At 45.8% G+C, this 17422-nt stretch overlaps 1 protein-coding gene across 1 annotated transcript in view; it reads right to left on the bottom strand.

The window, feature by feature from the left end:
- Positions 1–4061: 4061 nt before the first annotated feature.
- C12H11orf53 (chromosome 12 C11orf53 homolog) overlaps positions 4062–17422 on the bottom strand; it is a 42608-nt gene continuing 29247 nt past the window's right edge. The window contains exons 3-4 of the mRNA XM_030221498.1: positions 7040–7344; positions 4062–4907 (exon numbers count right to left, since the gene is read on the bottom strand). Of these exons, the coding sequence (XP_030077358.1) occupies positions 4503–4907; positions 7040–7344 (710 nt within the window). The 3' untranslated portion in view covers positions 4062–4502. The remainder of the gene's footprint in view (positions 4908–7039; positions 7345–17422) is intronic.

The following is a 17422-nucleotide window of genomic DNA, read 5'->3' as shown; positions in this document are numbered from 1 at the left end:
CTTTTAGCCTGCGGCTGCAAGCAATCCTCTCCTTTGCTGCTACCGGCAGCAGATTGGTCCAAACTCATTTTGTTTAACCTACAAAATGATGTTATTACCAAAGAAATTAAGTTTAACCATTTGATTGGACCATATGGTAATTCAAAAGTGGTGAGCAGCGGGGGGGGGGGGGACGACACTGTTACTGCAGCTGGTGATCACATGGCATGCTCAAGGCCATTGAGTTGATGGGATTTAAATTCAGATAAAAAATTGTCCTGTTCTCTAAGCACTAAGAGGCAGATGCAGCAACCAAACGTAAAAAAATCTAAATCGTTAAAGTCCCTAACGATTTTAAAATAACGAAAAATGCACCAAAAAAAAAAGTCACACATGCTGAGATCGGTATTGAAACGTACAATGTACCAAAGAATCACAATACACATCGTTAATCGGCCCCCAAATCATGCGCAGAGCAGCCAAGCGTTATGTTAGCTGCTCTGCGCATGCCACAAACAGTCAAAACACAGTCAAATCACAAGCACATGGCTCCCAAATCAAATCAAAATAAAAATAAAAAAAAAGGGTCGGGAGGGGGCAAGGGCGCTCATCAGGAGCGTCCTGTACGGACGGCCTTGCCCCCCCCCCCCGCTGCTCGCCACTTTCCGCCGCTCCCCCCACCCCGAAAAAGCAAAATGCTAGCTGCCCCGGTCCCCCTCCCTTCCTCACTACTCTCTCACCTCAGCTCCGCCTCCCGACATCCTCCGTCCTGTGCCCCGCCCCCTTTTGGGGTCGTCGCCGCCATTCCCCTCTTCCATCGGGCCCCCCTCCCTCTTACCGGGCCCGTGCAGCGCCTCTCTCCTCTGTCCGAAGGCGCTGCACGGGCAAGAAGACAGCTGATGCCTGCCTTCGCCCAGCTTCGATGGCGCGTCTTTCTCCTGCTGGGCCCGCCCCTGTCTGACGTCAGTAACCTACGTAGGTTACTGACGTCAGACAGGGGCGGGCCCACGTAGGTTACTGACGTCAGACAGGGGCGGGCCCACGTAGGTTACTGACGTCAGACAGGGGCGGGCCCAGCAGGAGAAAGACGCGCCATCGAAGCTGGGCGAAGGCAGGCATCAGCTGTCTTCTTGCCCGTGCAGCGCCTTCGGACAGAGGAGAGAGGCGCTGCACGGGCCCGGTAAGAGGGAGGGGGGCCCGATGGAAGAGGGGAATGGCGGCGACGACCCCAAAAGGGGGCGGGGCACAGGACGGAGGATGTCGGGAGGCGGAGCTGAGGTGAGAGAGTAGTGAGGAAGGGAGGGGGACCGGGGCAGCTAGCATTTTGCTTTTTCGGGGTGGGGGGAGCGGCGGAAAGTGGCGAGCAGCGGGGGGGGGGCAAGGCCGTCCGTACAGGACGCTCCTGATGAGCGCCCTTGCCCCCTCCCGATCCTTTTTTTATTTTTATTTATTTTTGTTTTTCTGACGTCCTTTGGACCAATCACAGCGCTTTTAGCTCTGCTAATGCGCTGGGATTGGCTCAAAGTTTGTTTATTTTTTCTCTTAATGATTTTTCCTGGCACAGAGCTGTCCTAACGAGTGGTCCAGACCTCTCGTTAGTTTTCCTGCCTTTTTCCTGCGTAAAGGCAATCGGAAAAGGTTAGTGCATGTCGTTTCAATGGGGTTTTCACACTAATTGCTCATCTCCATTCCGTTTTCGTTAGCTGCTGGCTTCCTCGGTAAAAGCCCTTTGATGCATGCAACGGATCAAATTTTCCTCGTTGGAGAGTCATTAAAGGCTCATTTAGCTTTAGTGCATCTGCCTCTAAAAGACCACATCTCTTAGATAGATACTAATTGCTTATACCTAGAGAAAACAATGATCAGGATGTGCCACTCTCCATAGGGTGTGTAGTTCTGTTTACTTAACTAATCCCACTTTAGGCTTTTCATATGCAGTAGAATTCTCCCTCTTGTTTGTCATTCAAGGCCATTACAAGTGGCTGTGCAAACAGTGCATCTTTCCAAAGCAACATCTTCTGAGGAGTGGCAGAGAGCAGCAGCAGAGAAAGTCAAACACTAGCAGGCCAAGGAACAGATCCTGGCTGGTTAAATAGTTCTTAACCAGCTATCTGTGAACATTCAGCAGGAGATAGATGGTTATCTCCTACTGAATATTCACGATCAGTGCTTAGCAGATAACCAGCTATATTATGCAATATAAATAAAAATGAGGATGTTATAATGCCTTTATATCGCTCCATGGTGCAACCGCACCTTGAATATTGTGTTCAATTCTGGTCATCGCATCTCAAAAAATATATAGTGAAATTAGAAAAGGTACAGAGAAGGGCGACAAAAATGATATGGGGGACGGGATGTCTTCCCTATGAGGAAAGGCTAAAGCAGCTAGGACTCTTCAACTTGGAGAAAAAGCGGCTGAGGGAAGATATGATAGAGGTCTATAAAATAATGAGTGAAGTGGAACAGGTAAGCGCGAATCACTTGTTCACTCTTTTCAAAAATGTTAGGAGTAGGGGGCATGCAATAAAGCTAGAAAGTAGAAAATTTAAAACCAATCGGAGAAAATATTTCTTCACTCAACGTGTAGTTAAACTCTGGAATTCGTTGCCAGAGAATGTAGTAAAAGCAGTTAACTTAGAGGGTTTTAAAAAAGGTTTGGATGGCTTCTTAAAGGAAAAGTCCATAGATCATTATTAAAATGGACTTGGGAAAAATCCACTGCTTATTTCTAGAATAAGCAGCCACTCCATCCCCCCACCCCCCCCACCCCCGCTCGGGCCGCCTATGCCCCCTCACACTTTACCTTCCTGCATCTGCTTCTCCCTCGGTCTGTCACTCTCCTGTTCCGTGGGCCGGGACCCGAGTTATCACGTTAAAGCAATCACCCAGGTCCTGACCCACAGGAGCAAGAGATGGACAGACCAAAGAAGCAGAACCTTCTGGCACCGGGCCTCTGTTGGAGGCCAGGCCCAGGGAATCTTGCCCCCTGTCCCCCCCCCCCCCCCTCTCGGCAACCCTGGCAAAACCTGGAGAAAGGATGGAGGGGAAAAAGAGGGACAGAGGGGAGCCATGGGGGAGGGAATGGAAAGAGGAAGAATGAGGGAGGGACTAAGGGGGTTTAAGGAGGAAAGGGGACAGAGGAGAGACACCGGGAAATGGGGGGAGGGGAATGATAGAGTATGAGGCGGGAAGAAAGGAGGCCGAAAGGAGCCATAGAGGAATACAGGGAGCCATAAGGAAAGAAGAAATGGAAGAGAGGACAGCGAAGTCATGATGGAGGAGGAAGGGAGAAGAAGGCACATAAGGAGGGAAGGAAAAGAGTCAGAGGGGAGCCACAGATGAGAACAGGAAATCAGAGGAGAGGGAGGGAAAGGAGGGGCAGCAGGGAAATATGGGAAAAGGAGGGGATCCATGGGAGGGAGGGAAGAAGGACAGAGAAAGCACAAAGAGAGAATAGCCACACAATGTGATGGAGGCCGAGCTGGAAGGATGGAAAGGGTTAAGGTGGCATAAGAAATTTCTGGTTCCAGAGTCACCCATGAAATCTCTGGATACCAGCCCTCCCATCCTATTCCCTGCCAGATGTCTAGGGAGGGGTGAATTAGGAAGCAGTGTGGCTCTGTTCTGCTCACTCCAACCTCACCCCCTCCCATTCTGTGTCCTGCACTGCATGACAGGAGGGGAGCTGCTGGATTAGGGACCAGGATGGATCTTCTGCTCTCAGTTGAATGCAGTTCCTTTCACCAGCCCAGCATGCCTATGACTAGCAAGGAGGAATTTGTGCTGAGATCATGGCATGGGGAGGGGGAACAGCTTTGGTCAGGGAAGAGGACAGGAGAGAGAGAGAGAGAGAGAGTGTGTGTGCTGGGGGGGGGGGGGGGAAGCAACAGAAGAATATTGAGGCACACCCTCCCCCCCACTAATCCACACTCAATCTCATCATGACTACAACTCAAACATTCCCGGGAGGGACACAGTATCATTACTCTGAATTCATTCCTGTGGCTTTTCAGTTTTATTGAAGTGCTTACATTATGAAATAATCTTAAGTATGTGTAAAATTTATCTAAGATTTAGCCTTATGTTCTAGTGTTATCGAAAATTTGTTGCTTGAAGTTTATGTTTTTATCTTACATTTTAAAAAAATCTACCCGTTTAACTCTACATCACTTGTCAAAAAATTGATCCTGTTCAGTTGAGGTATAGGATTACCAAAGCCCAACTGGTAAGTATATAATTGACCTTAGTAAATTAAGCTCATTAGGAAGTGAAGTTTCTGGGCATAAGAATGTTCCTACACAAAAAAATTAATTTAACTTTTCAAGATGAATAATTGATTTTCCATAACATAAAACTACCATGATAAGCATGTTATAACTTTGCCATGAATATGTTAACAAATATATTTACGAAGGTGTAGTATTTTTCACCAGTACAAGATCCCAAATCTACTTTCCCTAAAAACAAAAATTCCAGCATGAAGCCAGCCAGCCAGAAGAAAAGTGACCAAGTCCCTCTTGTCAGTAGTTTCTCCTGAATTCGTAGGATCCCCAGATCACATTTGCATCTTCCTTTGCCCAAGAAGAGCTGTCCTGCAGGGCACTAGCCTCTGAGGTCTCATCAGAAGGCAGGTGGGCCATCTTGGAAGGTAACTCATTTGCAACAGTCATGAAGGAAGGGAAAGAGTAGGCGGATGTGGTGGGAAAACTGGAGGTGTAATGTGTATCATCAAAGGCATGCAAGGAATAGGACGGGGTGCCCGGAACCACAGAGCACCGAGTTGAACTTCTGTACTGGGGTGTACTGCTTGGTTCGTGGTGCACAAGGCAGTTTGCCATGGATGAAGGAGCTGTTTGCAAGGCATCTGGACATATGGCTTCTGACTGGTTGATTCCATCGGGTCCTGATTGTTCCCATGAGTCTCTCTGTGAACAAAAAGATAAGCAGACAAGATACAGTAACCAAACACTAAGGGGTCCTTTTATAAAGGAACGCTGAAAAATGGCTTGCGGTAGTGTAGGTGCGGGTTTTGGGCGAGCGCCGATCCATTTTTCAATGCGCCTGTAAAAAAAAGGCCTCTTTTTTTTACCAAAAATGGAGGTGCAGCAAAAAGAAAATTGCCGCATGTCCATTTTGGGTCTGAGACCTTACCGCCAGCCATAGGCCTAGCAGTAAAGAATATGGGTGGTAATGACCTACGCGCGTCAAATGCCACTTACACACGCCAGAAAATAAAAATATATTTTTCAGACGTGCTTAGCGGACACGCGCCAAAATTACTGCAAGGGCCACGCAGTAACCGGGCGGTAACTCCAATTTGGCGCACGTTCAGCGCCTGTAGGCATCTATGCGGCTTAGTAAAAGGGCCCTTAATAGGGAACAGCTGCCATTTGCTCTACCATACTCTTCTCTGGAATTCTTTGGTATTCAGCTTTATTTCCTAAGGGGCTCTTTTCCTACAGTGCATTGTAACATGGGTTTCCCATGTAGTAAGCCTAGATTTACCACAACTTTAAATTCAGGCTTTTTTTTTTTTCCGGAGCATATGCTAATGTTCCCATTAATGTGTGCCACTTCACGCAAACCATTTCCAGGCATTTTCTTTTCCCCTGGAAATGGCGCATGCTCGGGTAGGACTACCGCCAGCAGCTGTGTTGGGCTGGTTTGTCTTTTTGAGATGCTTATTGGTTTACTATTCACTGTTTGCTTATTATGCATAAATTATGTTTTATTTGATGACGCCAATTCATTTTGTCTGTTTTCTTGTACAGTATATGTTGTGGGGAACTTTCAGTTGTCGACTGTTTTACTGCAAACTGTTCAGCCTTATAAACAAATAGCAATCAAATGTTATAAATAATTCCAGTACTGTGCATTTTTATTTGAAATTAACTCCTAAATTAATTTTCCTAAGAAGAGGGTCTAAAGATTAAAAAAAAAGAAAGAAGGAATTTTTTTCTAGGTAACTCTCCAGGCAGTTTAGCCTCAATCCAATAAATGGAGCTAAAAGTTAAGCACCAAAAAACGGGTGCTAAGCTAGTATTCTAGAACAGTACATTTGCACACCAAGGACCCTGTTGACTAAGATGCACTAGTGTTTTTAGCATGTGCTAAAAATTAGCACATGCTAACCATGTAGACGCACCTCTAGCACGGCTTAACAGGGCCTCAAATTTGTTATTGAATAGTAGTGTAAGTCAACAGTAACATTCACAAATTTAGGCGTGACTTTCTTATGCCATGTCTTTCAAGTTTTGCACATTAATGGTTATATGGAGGTTTTGTTGACCAATGATTGATTTTAGCTTATTTTGGCAGCAACAAATTAGTCCACATAAGTCAGTAGGACATCAGTGTTGTTTTAGCTGTCGGCAACTGAGCTCTTTTCCTTCACAATTACATTTAAGTTGATAATTAAATTTATGTTGACATTTATTGAGTCAACTTTGTTTCACATTTTTTAAAAATCTATCTCTCTATAAGCACGTACACACACACAGTGAGTAAGATTTCCAAGCCTTTTACACAGGTTAAACCAGCCCCAGCCCTGACATTACGGACATATTTATCTGTGCAAAAATATTTTCTCTAATCTATAACTCAGGAGACAAATTTACTTTCACATTTTTATTGGTTCCGACAATTGCTAGACTTATCTTTTTTTATTATTATTTTTATTGGGTTGACCTGTTTTTTGACTTTTATTTCTACATAACTTAGGTGTCTAACCCAGAAACCATGTGACTTCACTGATTTATCTTGAAACGATTACTTTTTAAATGTTGATATTTCTTTCTTTCTTTCTTTTTTTAAAATCTATACTGTTAATTTTTGGGCAAGCCAAGAGAAAACTTAACAAAGTGCACAAAACTATGTACAGATCTCCATACGGATCTCCAAAAACAGACACAGAAAGGTACCACCAATTCAGTGGCTGACCTGGACTGAAAAATAAGTCCTTTCCCAGCCCAAAAGCCATTGTATAAAATAAGAAGCATCCAGGACTGCATTGCATGGCTTCACCACAAGACGAGTGGAAATAAATGTAAATACCTACTAGTAAGAAATGGGTGGAGTCTCCAGAGAAGTGGGGCAGTAGCGGGGGCAGTGTGGATGCACTGAACAAGGATCCTGAGCTTGGCGTCGCTAAAGGCGTGGCCCGGTAGTCTCCAAAAGGTTCTGTGAAGTACGGGTCCAGCATTGGCGGGTAGCCCTGTGCTGATGAAGTATCACAGCTTAAGGGTTTTGCACTCAGGGCTGAAGCATAGACATCACTGGAGTACTGCTTGGTGTTCTGAAAGTCCGAGTCGGAGAGGAACGATCTTCTCATACCATAGTATCCTGAAAGCATGGGAGGAGAACCTGTGTACGAGAAAGAGATTGGATGTGACTGTACCTCAGAAAGGGAACAGAAGAACAAAACTCCACATTTCACGGCAAAGCACAAGAAACAGGAGAGGTGACGAACAGGGCCACTGAGAGGGGGGGGCAGGTGGACAAAATTCCCTGGGCCCGCACCTCCAAGGGGGGCCCGGCGCCACAGTGCCACCTGCCCTCCGTCGTCAACTATCTGCCACCGGGCCGGGGCCCCTGCATTGAAATCACAGCGCCTCTCACCTCCATTTGAAAGCGCTGCAGGCAGCAGGGCAGCAGATCGCCTCCCTTTGGGCCTCCTTCCCTCCCTGTGTCCCGCCCTCGTCTGACGTAACTTCTGCGAGAGCGGGACACAGGGAGGGAAGGAGGCCCGAAGGGAAGCGATCTGCTGCCAGCAGCACTTTCACACGGAGGTGAAAGGCAGTGTGATTTCAATGCAGGGGGCCTGGCCCGGTGGCAGACAGAGGGGGGCGGGGGAAGGGGGAGCGGCGGGGGCAGGGTCCCAGAGGCAGCCTTGCCCCGGGCCTGGCCCAGTCTCTCGGCGGCCCTGGTAACGAACAACACACAAACCAACGGTGCTCAAAAAGCATTAAGGAGTATGTTCTAATTGACTTGACACAGGCCATGTTTCGACTGAATGGCCTGTATCAGGAGTCTGAAAGTATCCTAATCAACATCTGATGTGGCATAGAGGACTAGACTTTATATATGGTGCCGTAAAAATTGTTGCTGAAAAAAATATGCTAGGCGTATTCTATAAACTGCGCCTGTCTTTAGGCACAGTTTATAGAATATGCCTAGGACCCATTCATGTGACTAAATCTAGTCAGGGGAATTTACGCCAAGTAAAACTTGGGTGTAAATGCCAGTGACTAAGTTAGGCACAGAGTGGGTGTATTCTATAACAGCGTGCATAATTTTTAGTAACTCCCACTATACACCCATTCCACGCCCATGGCCATGCCCCCTTTTTGACAGTATGCATTAGAATTTACGTGAATCAGTTTATAGAATATGCTTAGCTAGCTGTGCACGGAAATTCTAATCAAAGCCAATTAGTGTCAATAATTGCCTGTTAATTGGCAATTATTGATGCCGATTGGCTTGTTAAGATAATTAAGTTGCATACCCAATACAGAATACAACCTGAATTGCACACCAAAGTCGCACTATATAGAATCTGGGGCATAATGTCCTCAATGAACAGATCCAGCAAGGCTCTGCTAAATTTTGAACCATGAATTTTAAATCAAAAGCGTGCAACCTCAAGGAACAGCTTTAGATTTACGTGCCCCTCAGCACATTTAGATCTGTGCCTTTTTTTTTCTGTGTGGCTGTACTGTACCCATGATGTCTAGGTACCAAGAGGTCTGAGTGGCTGACCAACAATCCTCACTATGAAGTTGCAGCATCACACACAGGCAGAGATATGTAGCTCAGGGCTGTGAAACTTTGAGACCCCAGTTCAAAATCTACCTCCATCCTCAGTGGGTAACCTTAGATTGCAACTTCTCTGGGGCAGGGATTATTTAACTAATTGAGTTCTCTTTTATGGCTTGGTGTACCCTATAGCAAGGGCAGAAAAGACTTTGCTGCCTAATGGTGGGTCATTTTATAAGTGACGAGAGCAGGCTGAACAGCATTACACACACTCAGGTAGGTGCATGTAAAATTACCCCCATGTGTACACATATCAAATCATAGCACCAACATTTTATGCCATAGAAGTGTATACATTTTTGGAATTGGGGTGGGATTGGTATTTATGGCCATAATGTATAAAATACACACACACAGATGCTGATTTTTTTACCAGCACATACTTGCACAAAGTGACTTCTGCTGCACCCAGTGGGGTATTTTATAATGAACAAAAAGCGAGTCACCAGGGGTACATAGTCACACAAATCAAGCCAAAGAAGTGAAGAAAGCCAACCAAAATGTTCAGAAGACCAGAGTTTTATTCTTCAAAATAAATGCTGATAGGATAACACTACATCGGCCATGTTTCGACAAACAGTCTTCATCAGGGGTGTCTTTCAAGTCAGCAAGTATTGTGTTGTCATATATAGACTGTCATAACAGCATACTTATTGAAACATGTACTGTGAAGCAGGGTGTAGCTACGTGGGGCCACAGGGGTATGGGCCCCCAAAGATTTGGCCCTGCCCCCCCCCGCCGCCAACCCCTTCAACCCCCTCCCACTGCCAACCCTCCCCCGCTGCCGCCGTGCAGGACGTCAGACTCACAGAAACAGAAGCCTGCCCTTGCAGATCAGCAATGGGGCCGCGCCGGAGAAGAGGACCGGCAGGTGGGGGTTGGGGACGATGGCGGCGGGGGAGGGTTGGCGGCGGGGGGAAGAGGGGGTTGAAAGGGTTGGCGCCGGGGGGGGGGTCAAAGGTGGTGGTGGCAGCGGGGGGGGTCAAAAATGGTGGGGGGGGGGTAAAAATGGCAGGGGGTTGGTGACACCAGGGGGGGCTAAAATGTGCCCCCTCACCTCAGGCTCTGGACCCCCCTCCCGCCGAAGTCTGGCTACGCCCCTGCTGTGAAGTTGCAACTAAACCTTTTGCTACTGATTGTTTTCTTTTAAAAGACATTTTTCTCAGCAAAGACATTCATTTTGAACACCAGTACTGTGTCCAAAGTGTCTCCATGAGCTTTTTAGCAACCCCCTTCATCCTATAACTTGGTGCCTACTGTTAGGCACCAAGAGGGAAATTCTATATATGGCAGTGAAGAGTTAAACGCTACTTCTGTGGTGAATTTTCAGTGTGGAAAAGCATTCTAAACGGGGCAGAAATGGCAGATTCATGTACCCATTTATAGAACAATGTCTTACCCCTCTTTTATAATGCCGCACTAGTGGCTACCGTGCAGTAATTATTATTTATTATTTATTTACGGTTCATTTCTACCCCACATTTTCCCACAAAGGCAGACACAACGTGGCTTCCATGAATTACAAAAATTAAAAGGTACAACACATGAATTTAACAGTAGAATAAGGATAAAACGTTAGCAGCAATTAGGATGGCTAAACAGCAGAATTACTAATGGAATACACTTGTTCAAAAAGGTACGTTTTCAGCAGCTTCTTGAAAAGAAGGTGGTCAGCTTGCGATTTTAGGTACAGGGGAAGAGCGTTCCAAGTCTTTGGGCTGGAGTAGTGGAAAGTAGAGGCAAAAAGAAGCTTGTATTTAACACCCCTGCAAGATGGATAATGTAGTTGTAAAAAGGTGCGTGCTGTTGTGATGGCATTTCTAGGTGGGAGATCTATTAGAGGAATCATATATTCTGGAGCTAAGCCGTAGATTATTTAGCACATATCTGTGAGGCAGGCACACATATAGGCAGAACATGAGTGGTCCATGGGCATGTCACCAAGTGATGTGCACAATCTATAGAGTATTATCAGCTGCAGGCGTTGCGTGGTGCACCTAGGTGGGCCAACTTATACCAGCTGTTGACCTGTCTGTTATGGCCGCTCAACTCACCTTTTCTTCCAGTGGTCAGGCTCCACAGCTTTTCCAGACTGCCCCCCTGGCATTACATTCCTCTTGCACTGATGCTTCTGCTGCCTGTTTTCCTAAGCCTGGAGTGGAGGAGTAGCCAAGTGGTTAGTGCAGTGGACTTTGATCCTGGGGAACTGAGTTCGATTCCCACTGCAGCTCCTTGTGACTCTGGGCAAGTCACTTAACCCTCCATTGCCCCTGGTACAAAATAAGTACCTGAATATATGTAAACCGCTTTGAATGTAGTTGCAAAAACCTCAGAAAGGTGGTATATCAAGTCCAATTTCCCTTTCCCTAATTCCAGAGATTATCCAAGCCTCACTCTGATGTTCCTGCATTCTAGCCTCATTCCAGAGACTACCCAAGCCTCAGTTTGACGTTCCACTATTCTAGTCTCTCTCTGGTACCCTTGCTGTGTTCTTTGGTGCATTTCAAGCATCATTCCAGGGCACCAGAGGTTGTGACATCATTAGTGAGGGCCTTTATAAGGAGCCATGGGACTCTCATATATTGCCTTCACAACCAGGTTTTCTACTTGGTTGTGCATGCTTGGTGTTATGTTATCTTCTGTTTGGATTTGACCTGCTTTTCCTGTTTTTTGCCCCAGTTCCAGCCCTGCTTGTCTTCAGTTCCAGTTCTAGCCTGCTTGTCTCCAGCTCCAGCCCTGTCTTGCCTGGTTTCTACGTTAGTGTTCTGTCCTGCCCGGGTAGTTCGCCTACGCTACCTGGCATTCAGCAGCGGCCCAAGGGCTCAACTTCCCTGAGATTGTGAAACTGTCATAATTGGACACACCTAAGCGCATCCCATTGTGGCACCTAAATCGAGGCACCAAATTATAGAATTGTCCCCAGTATGACTAAGCCCTTGAAATGGAGAATCCCCTTGCTGCCTCCATTGGAGAATCTATACCAGGGCTGCACAGTCCATGGGACTTAACCCTGGAACCAAGCCCCTGATCCAAGAGGAAGATTTCCCAAGTTACCCAGTTCAGGAGGGAGATTTTTTTTGGACAGTTCCCGGTATTGAACTTACATCTCTGGTATTTATAGTATTTGAGTCTACCCAGGGAAATCAATGCTGTGGGTCCCAAAATGCATCAGGATAGGGTTGTCAGAAATCTAGGACCGGCCTATAATCTTTTTGGAACTGGGTAACTTGACAGCTTTGAAGAGGTACACACAAAAGGGGCTACACAGCGTCATCTGTTGCATTCTGGTTACTTGTTTACTCAGTATTGGAGAAAGAAGGGATACAAAAAAGGAAAAAGAGTGAGGAAAGACAGGGGAGAGAGTATGAGGAGGCAGGGAAGAATATTGGAGGGAGATGATGGAAGGGTGTTCAAGACAGGTCAGGAGAGAAGACATGATAGTTCACAATGCAAACATTGTGTAAATCTTTCTTCCTCACATCTTCACTGCCAGTCCTGCTTCCAGAACACACTGTCACTGCTTGCACACCTGGCCTTTGTTGATGGGTCATGCTACACCATAGCTTGTATACAAATCACTGCATGTAGCTCACCATTCAATCCACGGCTCCCTAACCCCCCCCCCCCCCCCCAACCACCCAGAGCAAGAACAGCTGGTGCCTGACAGCATCCTACTTCCAAAAGCACAAAGGAGAACATGAAGAATTGCCAATAAAGCAAACATTTGCATTGTCTCTTGGACTAATTGTCTGGGATAATCCTTGAGCCTGAGGCAGTGCGAGGACTGGGGTGAGCAGGGATGAGGTGAAAAGAGCAGCTGTCACGGGCATCATACTGCAAGGGGAGTTACCAGTCCACACTGCCCCACAACTCTACATAAAAATATAAGAATTACCATATGGAGTCAGACCAATAGTCCTGTTTCCAACAGTGGTCAATACAGGCCACAAGTACCTCGTAGGATCCCAGAAACCAGCATGATTCCATGCTACTTCAAATGGATGGCAAGGTCTGACTTACCTGTGTATACTGATGACATCTGGATTTGAGCTGGAGATACTGAGGAAACAGCATTTACAGGCCTAATAGGGGGAGTGAGGAGGGGAATCCTGGAACTGCACAACTTCTAGATGCTATACTTAGGATCCATCTCCGTGGACCACTTGCAACTCTAATGCCTCCCTACATCCTGCTGAGCTTACGTGGAACCAAAGGAGACCTGCTGCTATCCAATCTCCATTAGCCCTTCATTGTCATCTATGAGAGATGGGGGGGGGGGGGAGAGGATGAGGGAAATGAAAAGTGCCCCTGCTCATCCAGCATGAAAACAAAGAACTCGATCTTAGTACTTTGCAGTTTGCATAGGATTGTAAGAGGCAAGGTGCCAGCAGACTTGTATGTTACCTGCCACTGGAGTTTCAGTGAGCTAACAGTGTTGTGCATCCAGGGTGAGGTGACCAAGGAGGAGGATTCAAGGCTGACACCAGTCTGAAGGTGGAGCTAATGCCTGGTATATACAGACCAGACTCTGGGTTTCTAGAATAACACCCAAGAGCTCCAGGTTCTAAAAAATCAGCTCAGCATCTTGCCTAACCATTTCTTTCTTCCTTATAAGCAGACAAGCAGATGGGCACTAGGACTGAGACCTGATAGAAGCCAGAAGGAAGCTTTATGCTGTGGCCAAGGCAACACTACATTGGGCCCTCGGCAAGCATACATTTATGGGGCCTTACAACAGACCCACCTGAATCACATTCACTCTTTCCCTGCCTCCTCCTCCTCCCCCCTCCCCACCCCCAGATTTGCATTCATTGCCTTCTACCCATATTCACCACTCCAGAAGTAGAAGAGAAATGTAGGTCCTAGTTCTAGGTGTGGTATCAATAGTGGGTTGCATGTGATCATAGTGAGTGTGCAAGGGCATGCTTTGCACGGAGTGGCTAAAGCAGTGAACTCAAAGCAAGTCGGAGGAGAACCGCAACACAAAACCAAAAGTGCAAAAGAGCAGTGAAGAGGCCCGCAGATGGAACAACAACTTGGAACCAATCATAGGAAGAAGCAACGTTTATTAAATGGCCCCGACACGGCCTGTGTATTGGCAAATGCCTGCATCAGGGGTCTGTTGGATATAATCGCAGTACAATGTATCTTCTCATGAAGATCTTCACTCGGTAATAGTAAACCAAGATACAAGAGATTCTCATTCCTGTAACAAAGAAATACTGCTTCCTCACTCTTATTCTTCAAACAGAAGCACGTATGCTCTCATTCTTCAGCCATACGCACAAACACTCTCGCTCCTCGGGCACACAGAAGTACATGTATTCACTCCATCAATTTTAAAACACTCTCTCTCTCTCTCTCTCTCTCTCTCTCTCTCTCTCTCTGCCTTCTGGTGCTGTGCTACTATCTATGATTCATATTCTCATTCAATTGTTGTACGGTTGTATCCTCACCCCCTAACCCAGAGGTTTTCAACCCAGTCCTCAGGGTACATCCAGTCAGTTGGAATTTTCAGGATATCACCATTAAAAGTGCAAAACCCCTAAGAGAAAAGCTACACTGGCTTCCACTTAAAGAACGTATCGCGTTCAAGGTCTGCACTCTAGTTCATAAAATCATTCACGGAGATGCCCCGGCCTACATGATAGACCTTGTGGACCTACCACCCAAAAATGCTAAAAGATCTGCCCGCACATTTCTTAATCTACACTTCCCCAGCTGTAAAGGACTAAAATGTAGACTAACACATGCGACCAGCTTTTCCTACATGAGCACGCAGCTGTGGAATGCACTGCCACTTAACTTAAAAACAATTTACGAACTAACTAACTTTCGTAAATCTCTGAAGACCTATCTCTTCAACAAGGCATACCACAAGGATCAATAGTTTAATTATAACACATCACCACTCCACCGATATTCCGAATGTTTTCTTTCTATATCTGTTTGCTTATTTCCATTTTGTCATCCTTGGTCTCTATGTAACACCAATTATATCTTTCATCCTGGAATGGCGGATGCCATAACGGGACTTTGTAAGCCACATTGAGCCTGCAAAAAGGAGGGAAAATGTGGGATACAAATGCAATAAATAAATATATAAATAAATTTAAAGAGGATACTCTGAAAATCCCAACTGGTTGGGTGTACCCTGAGGACTGGGTTGACAACCCTAACCGGTTCTGCCCACCGTGATGTAAAGTTCTCATTTTGCTGCTGGCTCTTATTCTCAGCCTACAGTAGCAAAACACTCATAAGTTCCCCCATTCCCCTTATATTCTTACTAGGGCTGTATTTAGAGTTAAAATGTTTAATCACGATTAATCACACGATTAAAAAAGATTTATTGTGATTAATCACATAAGTAAATGGTATTTTTAACATTTATTTATTTATTATTTCTTTATTTCCCACTGCAGCTCCTTGTGATGCTGGGCAAGTCACTTAATCCTCCATTGCCTAGGTACAAAATAAGATACCTGTATATAATGTGTAAACCACTTTGATTATAGCCGCAGAAAGGCAGTATATCAAATCCCATCCCTCTTCCCTTAAGGACTAATAATCTCTCCCTTTCATTTTCATTTTCCTTTCCTTGCTCTCCTCTTCCTCCAGGTCCATTATCTCTCTTTCTTTTCTGGGGTCTATTATCTCTCGCACCCTTCCCTCCCCTCCCCTCCCCTCCACCCCCATGAGCAGTGACACAAACTTCTCGTGGCTGCTGGAACTCACCGCCTCAGCCAATAGCTTCCACCAGTTGGCCCTCTAGTTCTGCTTGCTGGTCTGTTGCTCACTCTCCTCCCTACCCGGGGTTTGGCATCTGCACCCTCTCAATCCCCTCCCCTCCCCCAAACAGTCTACCTTAAAGGTGATCTTCTGTTGGTCTATGGCAGTGGCAGCACTGCAAATGCGCTGCCTGTGGCCTGCTGTGAAATCTTCCCTCTGGCCTGTCCTGCCTCCTCTGACATCACTCCCTATTTCAGCATGGGCGGGATGAGTCAGAGGGAAAGTGTAAGTCAAGGCAGCAGGTAATGTATATGCAATGGTGCAGAAGATGGAGACCAACAGAAAACCACCTACTGGCTCTTTCCAAGATCTCTTACAGCACTTGCACTGTAGAAAATTTCCCCCTAGCTCCTTGCTTCCTGTGATTAAGAGTAGCTTTCCCATTGGTTGGAATTTACTACAATCTCTGTATTAGAAGCAGGCTCTCTCACACTGGAGGGAGGTTTGGAGAACTATAGAGAGCTCATCTCTTAACAATATCCAGAACATCCTTCTGGCTTCAAGGCAGTTAATTTACAAAGCTGTAGAACCCTGAAAAATCCAGATAGTTTTCCTGAATCTTGAGTACATCTGACAGGGCTCTCCTAAACTTCTGGGCCCTGGACACATGGCTAGTGTGCCTATGCCTTAATCTCTGATTTGTAGTGTCCACCTAAATGTGCTAGTGGATGGGAGAGGGAAGAAAACAAAGTAGAAGAAAGGGAATGTGAATGTGAGAAAGAGGTGGATACAACAATGAGAAAACAAGAGCATGTGTAAGAAGGGAGATCAAGAGTGAGGGGGAGGGTAAGGATGGGGAGAGAGGGACAAGCAAAAGGAGGAAAAAAGTGGGGACAGTGAGAGAGGAGAGAGTGACAAGGGAGAACAGGAGTCTGTGGGATGAAGGACATTGGGGTGGGTGACCAAGAGTGAGAGGAAATTTAAAGAGTTTGGAGGGAGATTGGGGACAGTAAGAATGGAAAGAGGGAGGGTGGAAAAGGGTAGGAAGAAAGATGGGAGACAGAGAAAAGGCTAAGAAAAGGGGAAAGGATGAATAAGGGGAAGATGAGAGCAAGAAGGAGGGAAACACCCACAGAAGGTGATCACAGGAGAACAAAGACAAGCAAACAAACAGTGGATCCAAAACAAAGTCCTCTCACAATGAATGTCTTCCTGAACAAGGGCTTTATTCAAATCTGCAAAAATGACCCGACACGTGACGTGTTTCGGCCGTAAAGGCCTGCGTCAGGGGTCTATAAAATAAAATACATAAATATGTAATACATCAAAACCATACATAAACATATAATATACGTGAAAAAATTTATACATCAACACTTGAAAGTGTGTACGTATGTATCCTTAAGCAAACTATAAATATACAACAAGTATATATATAAAAAAGTATATATAAAAGAACATTATCTGAAGATAAAATATCTAGAAAGAAGGAGGGGACAGCAAAAGTGTGGTATGGAGAAAAGGGAGAGAAAGAAAGAGGATCATGGATTTGGTGGTTTTGGGAGAACAGAATCAAGGTAGGAGGAAGAGGATGAGCTGTTACAACAGGCTCATGGTAAATCACAGTGCACAAAGTAAGCTCAAATAAAAATGTATGTGGGGTGTGGAGGTGTAAGTCTGAATATCTGTTCCAGGCATAGAATAAGCTTGGCCCAGCTCTGGCCTGAACTGAGATGGAGGTGATTTGAGGGAATGTGCAGAGGTCTTGGGAGCTGCCTCCTACAGAACACTTCATGATATCAATTCATTTCTTTATTTTCCTTCCACAGATGCTTGGGAGGCAGAGTGGTATGAGTGAAAGAATGCAGAATTTGCTTTTGCCAGAATCCCTTGGAAG

This window comes from Microcaecilia unicolor, chromosome 12, assembly GCF_901765095.1.
Source record: "Microcaecilia unicolor chromosome 12, aMicUni1.1, whole genome shotgun sequence".
Taxonomy (NCBI): Eukaryota; Metazoa; Chordata; class Amphibia; order Gymnophiona; family Siphonopidae; genus Microcaecilia; species Microcaecilia unicolor.
The sequence above is the reverse complement of the archived record's forward strand: the minus strand, read 5'-3'. Positions and strand labels throughout refer to the sequence as shown.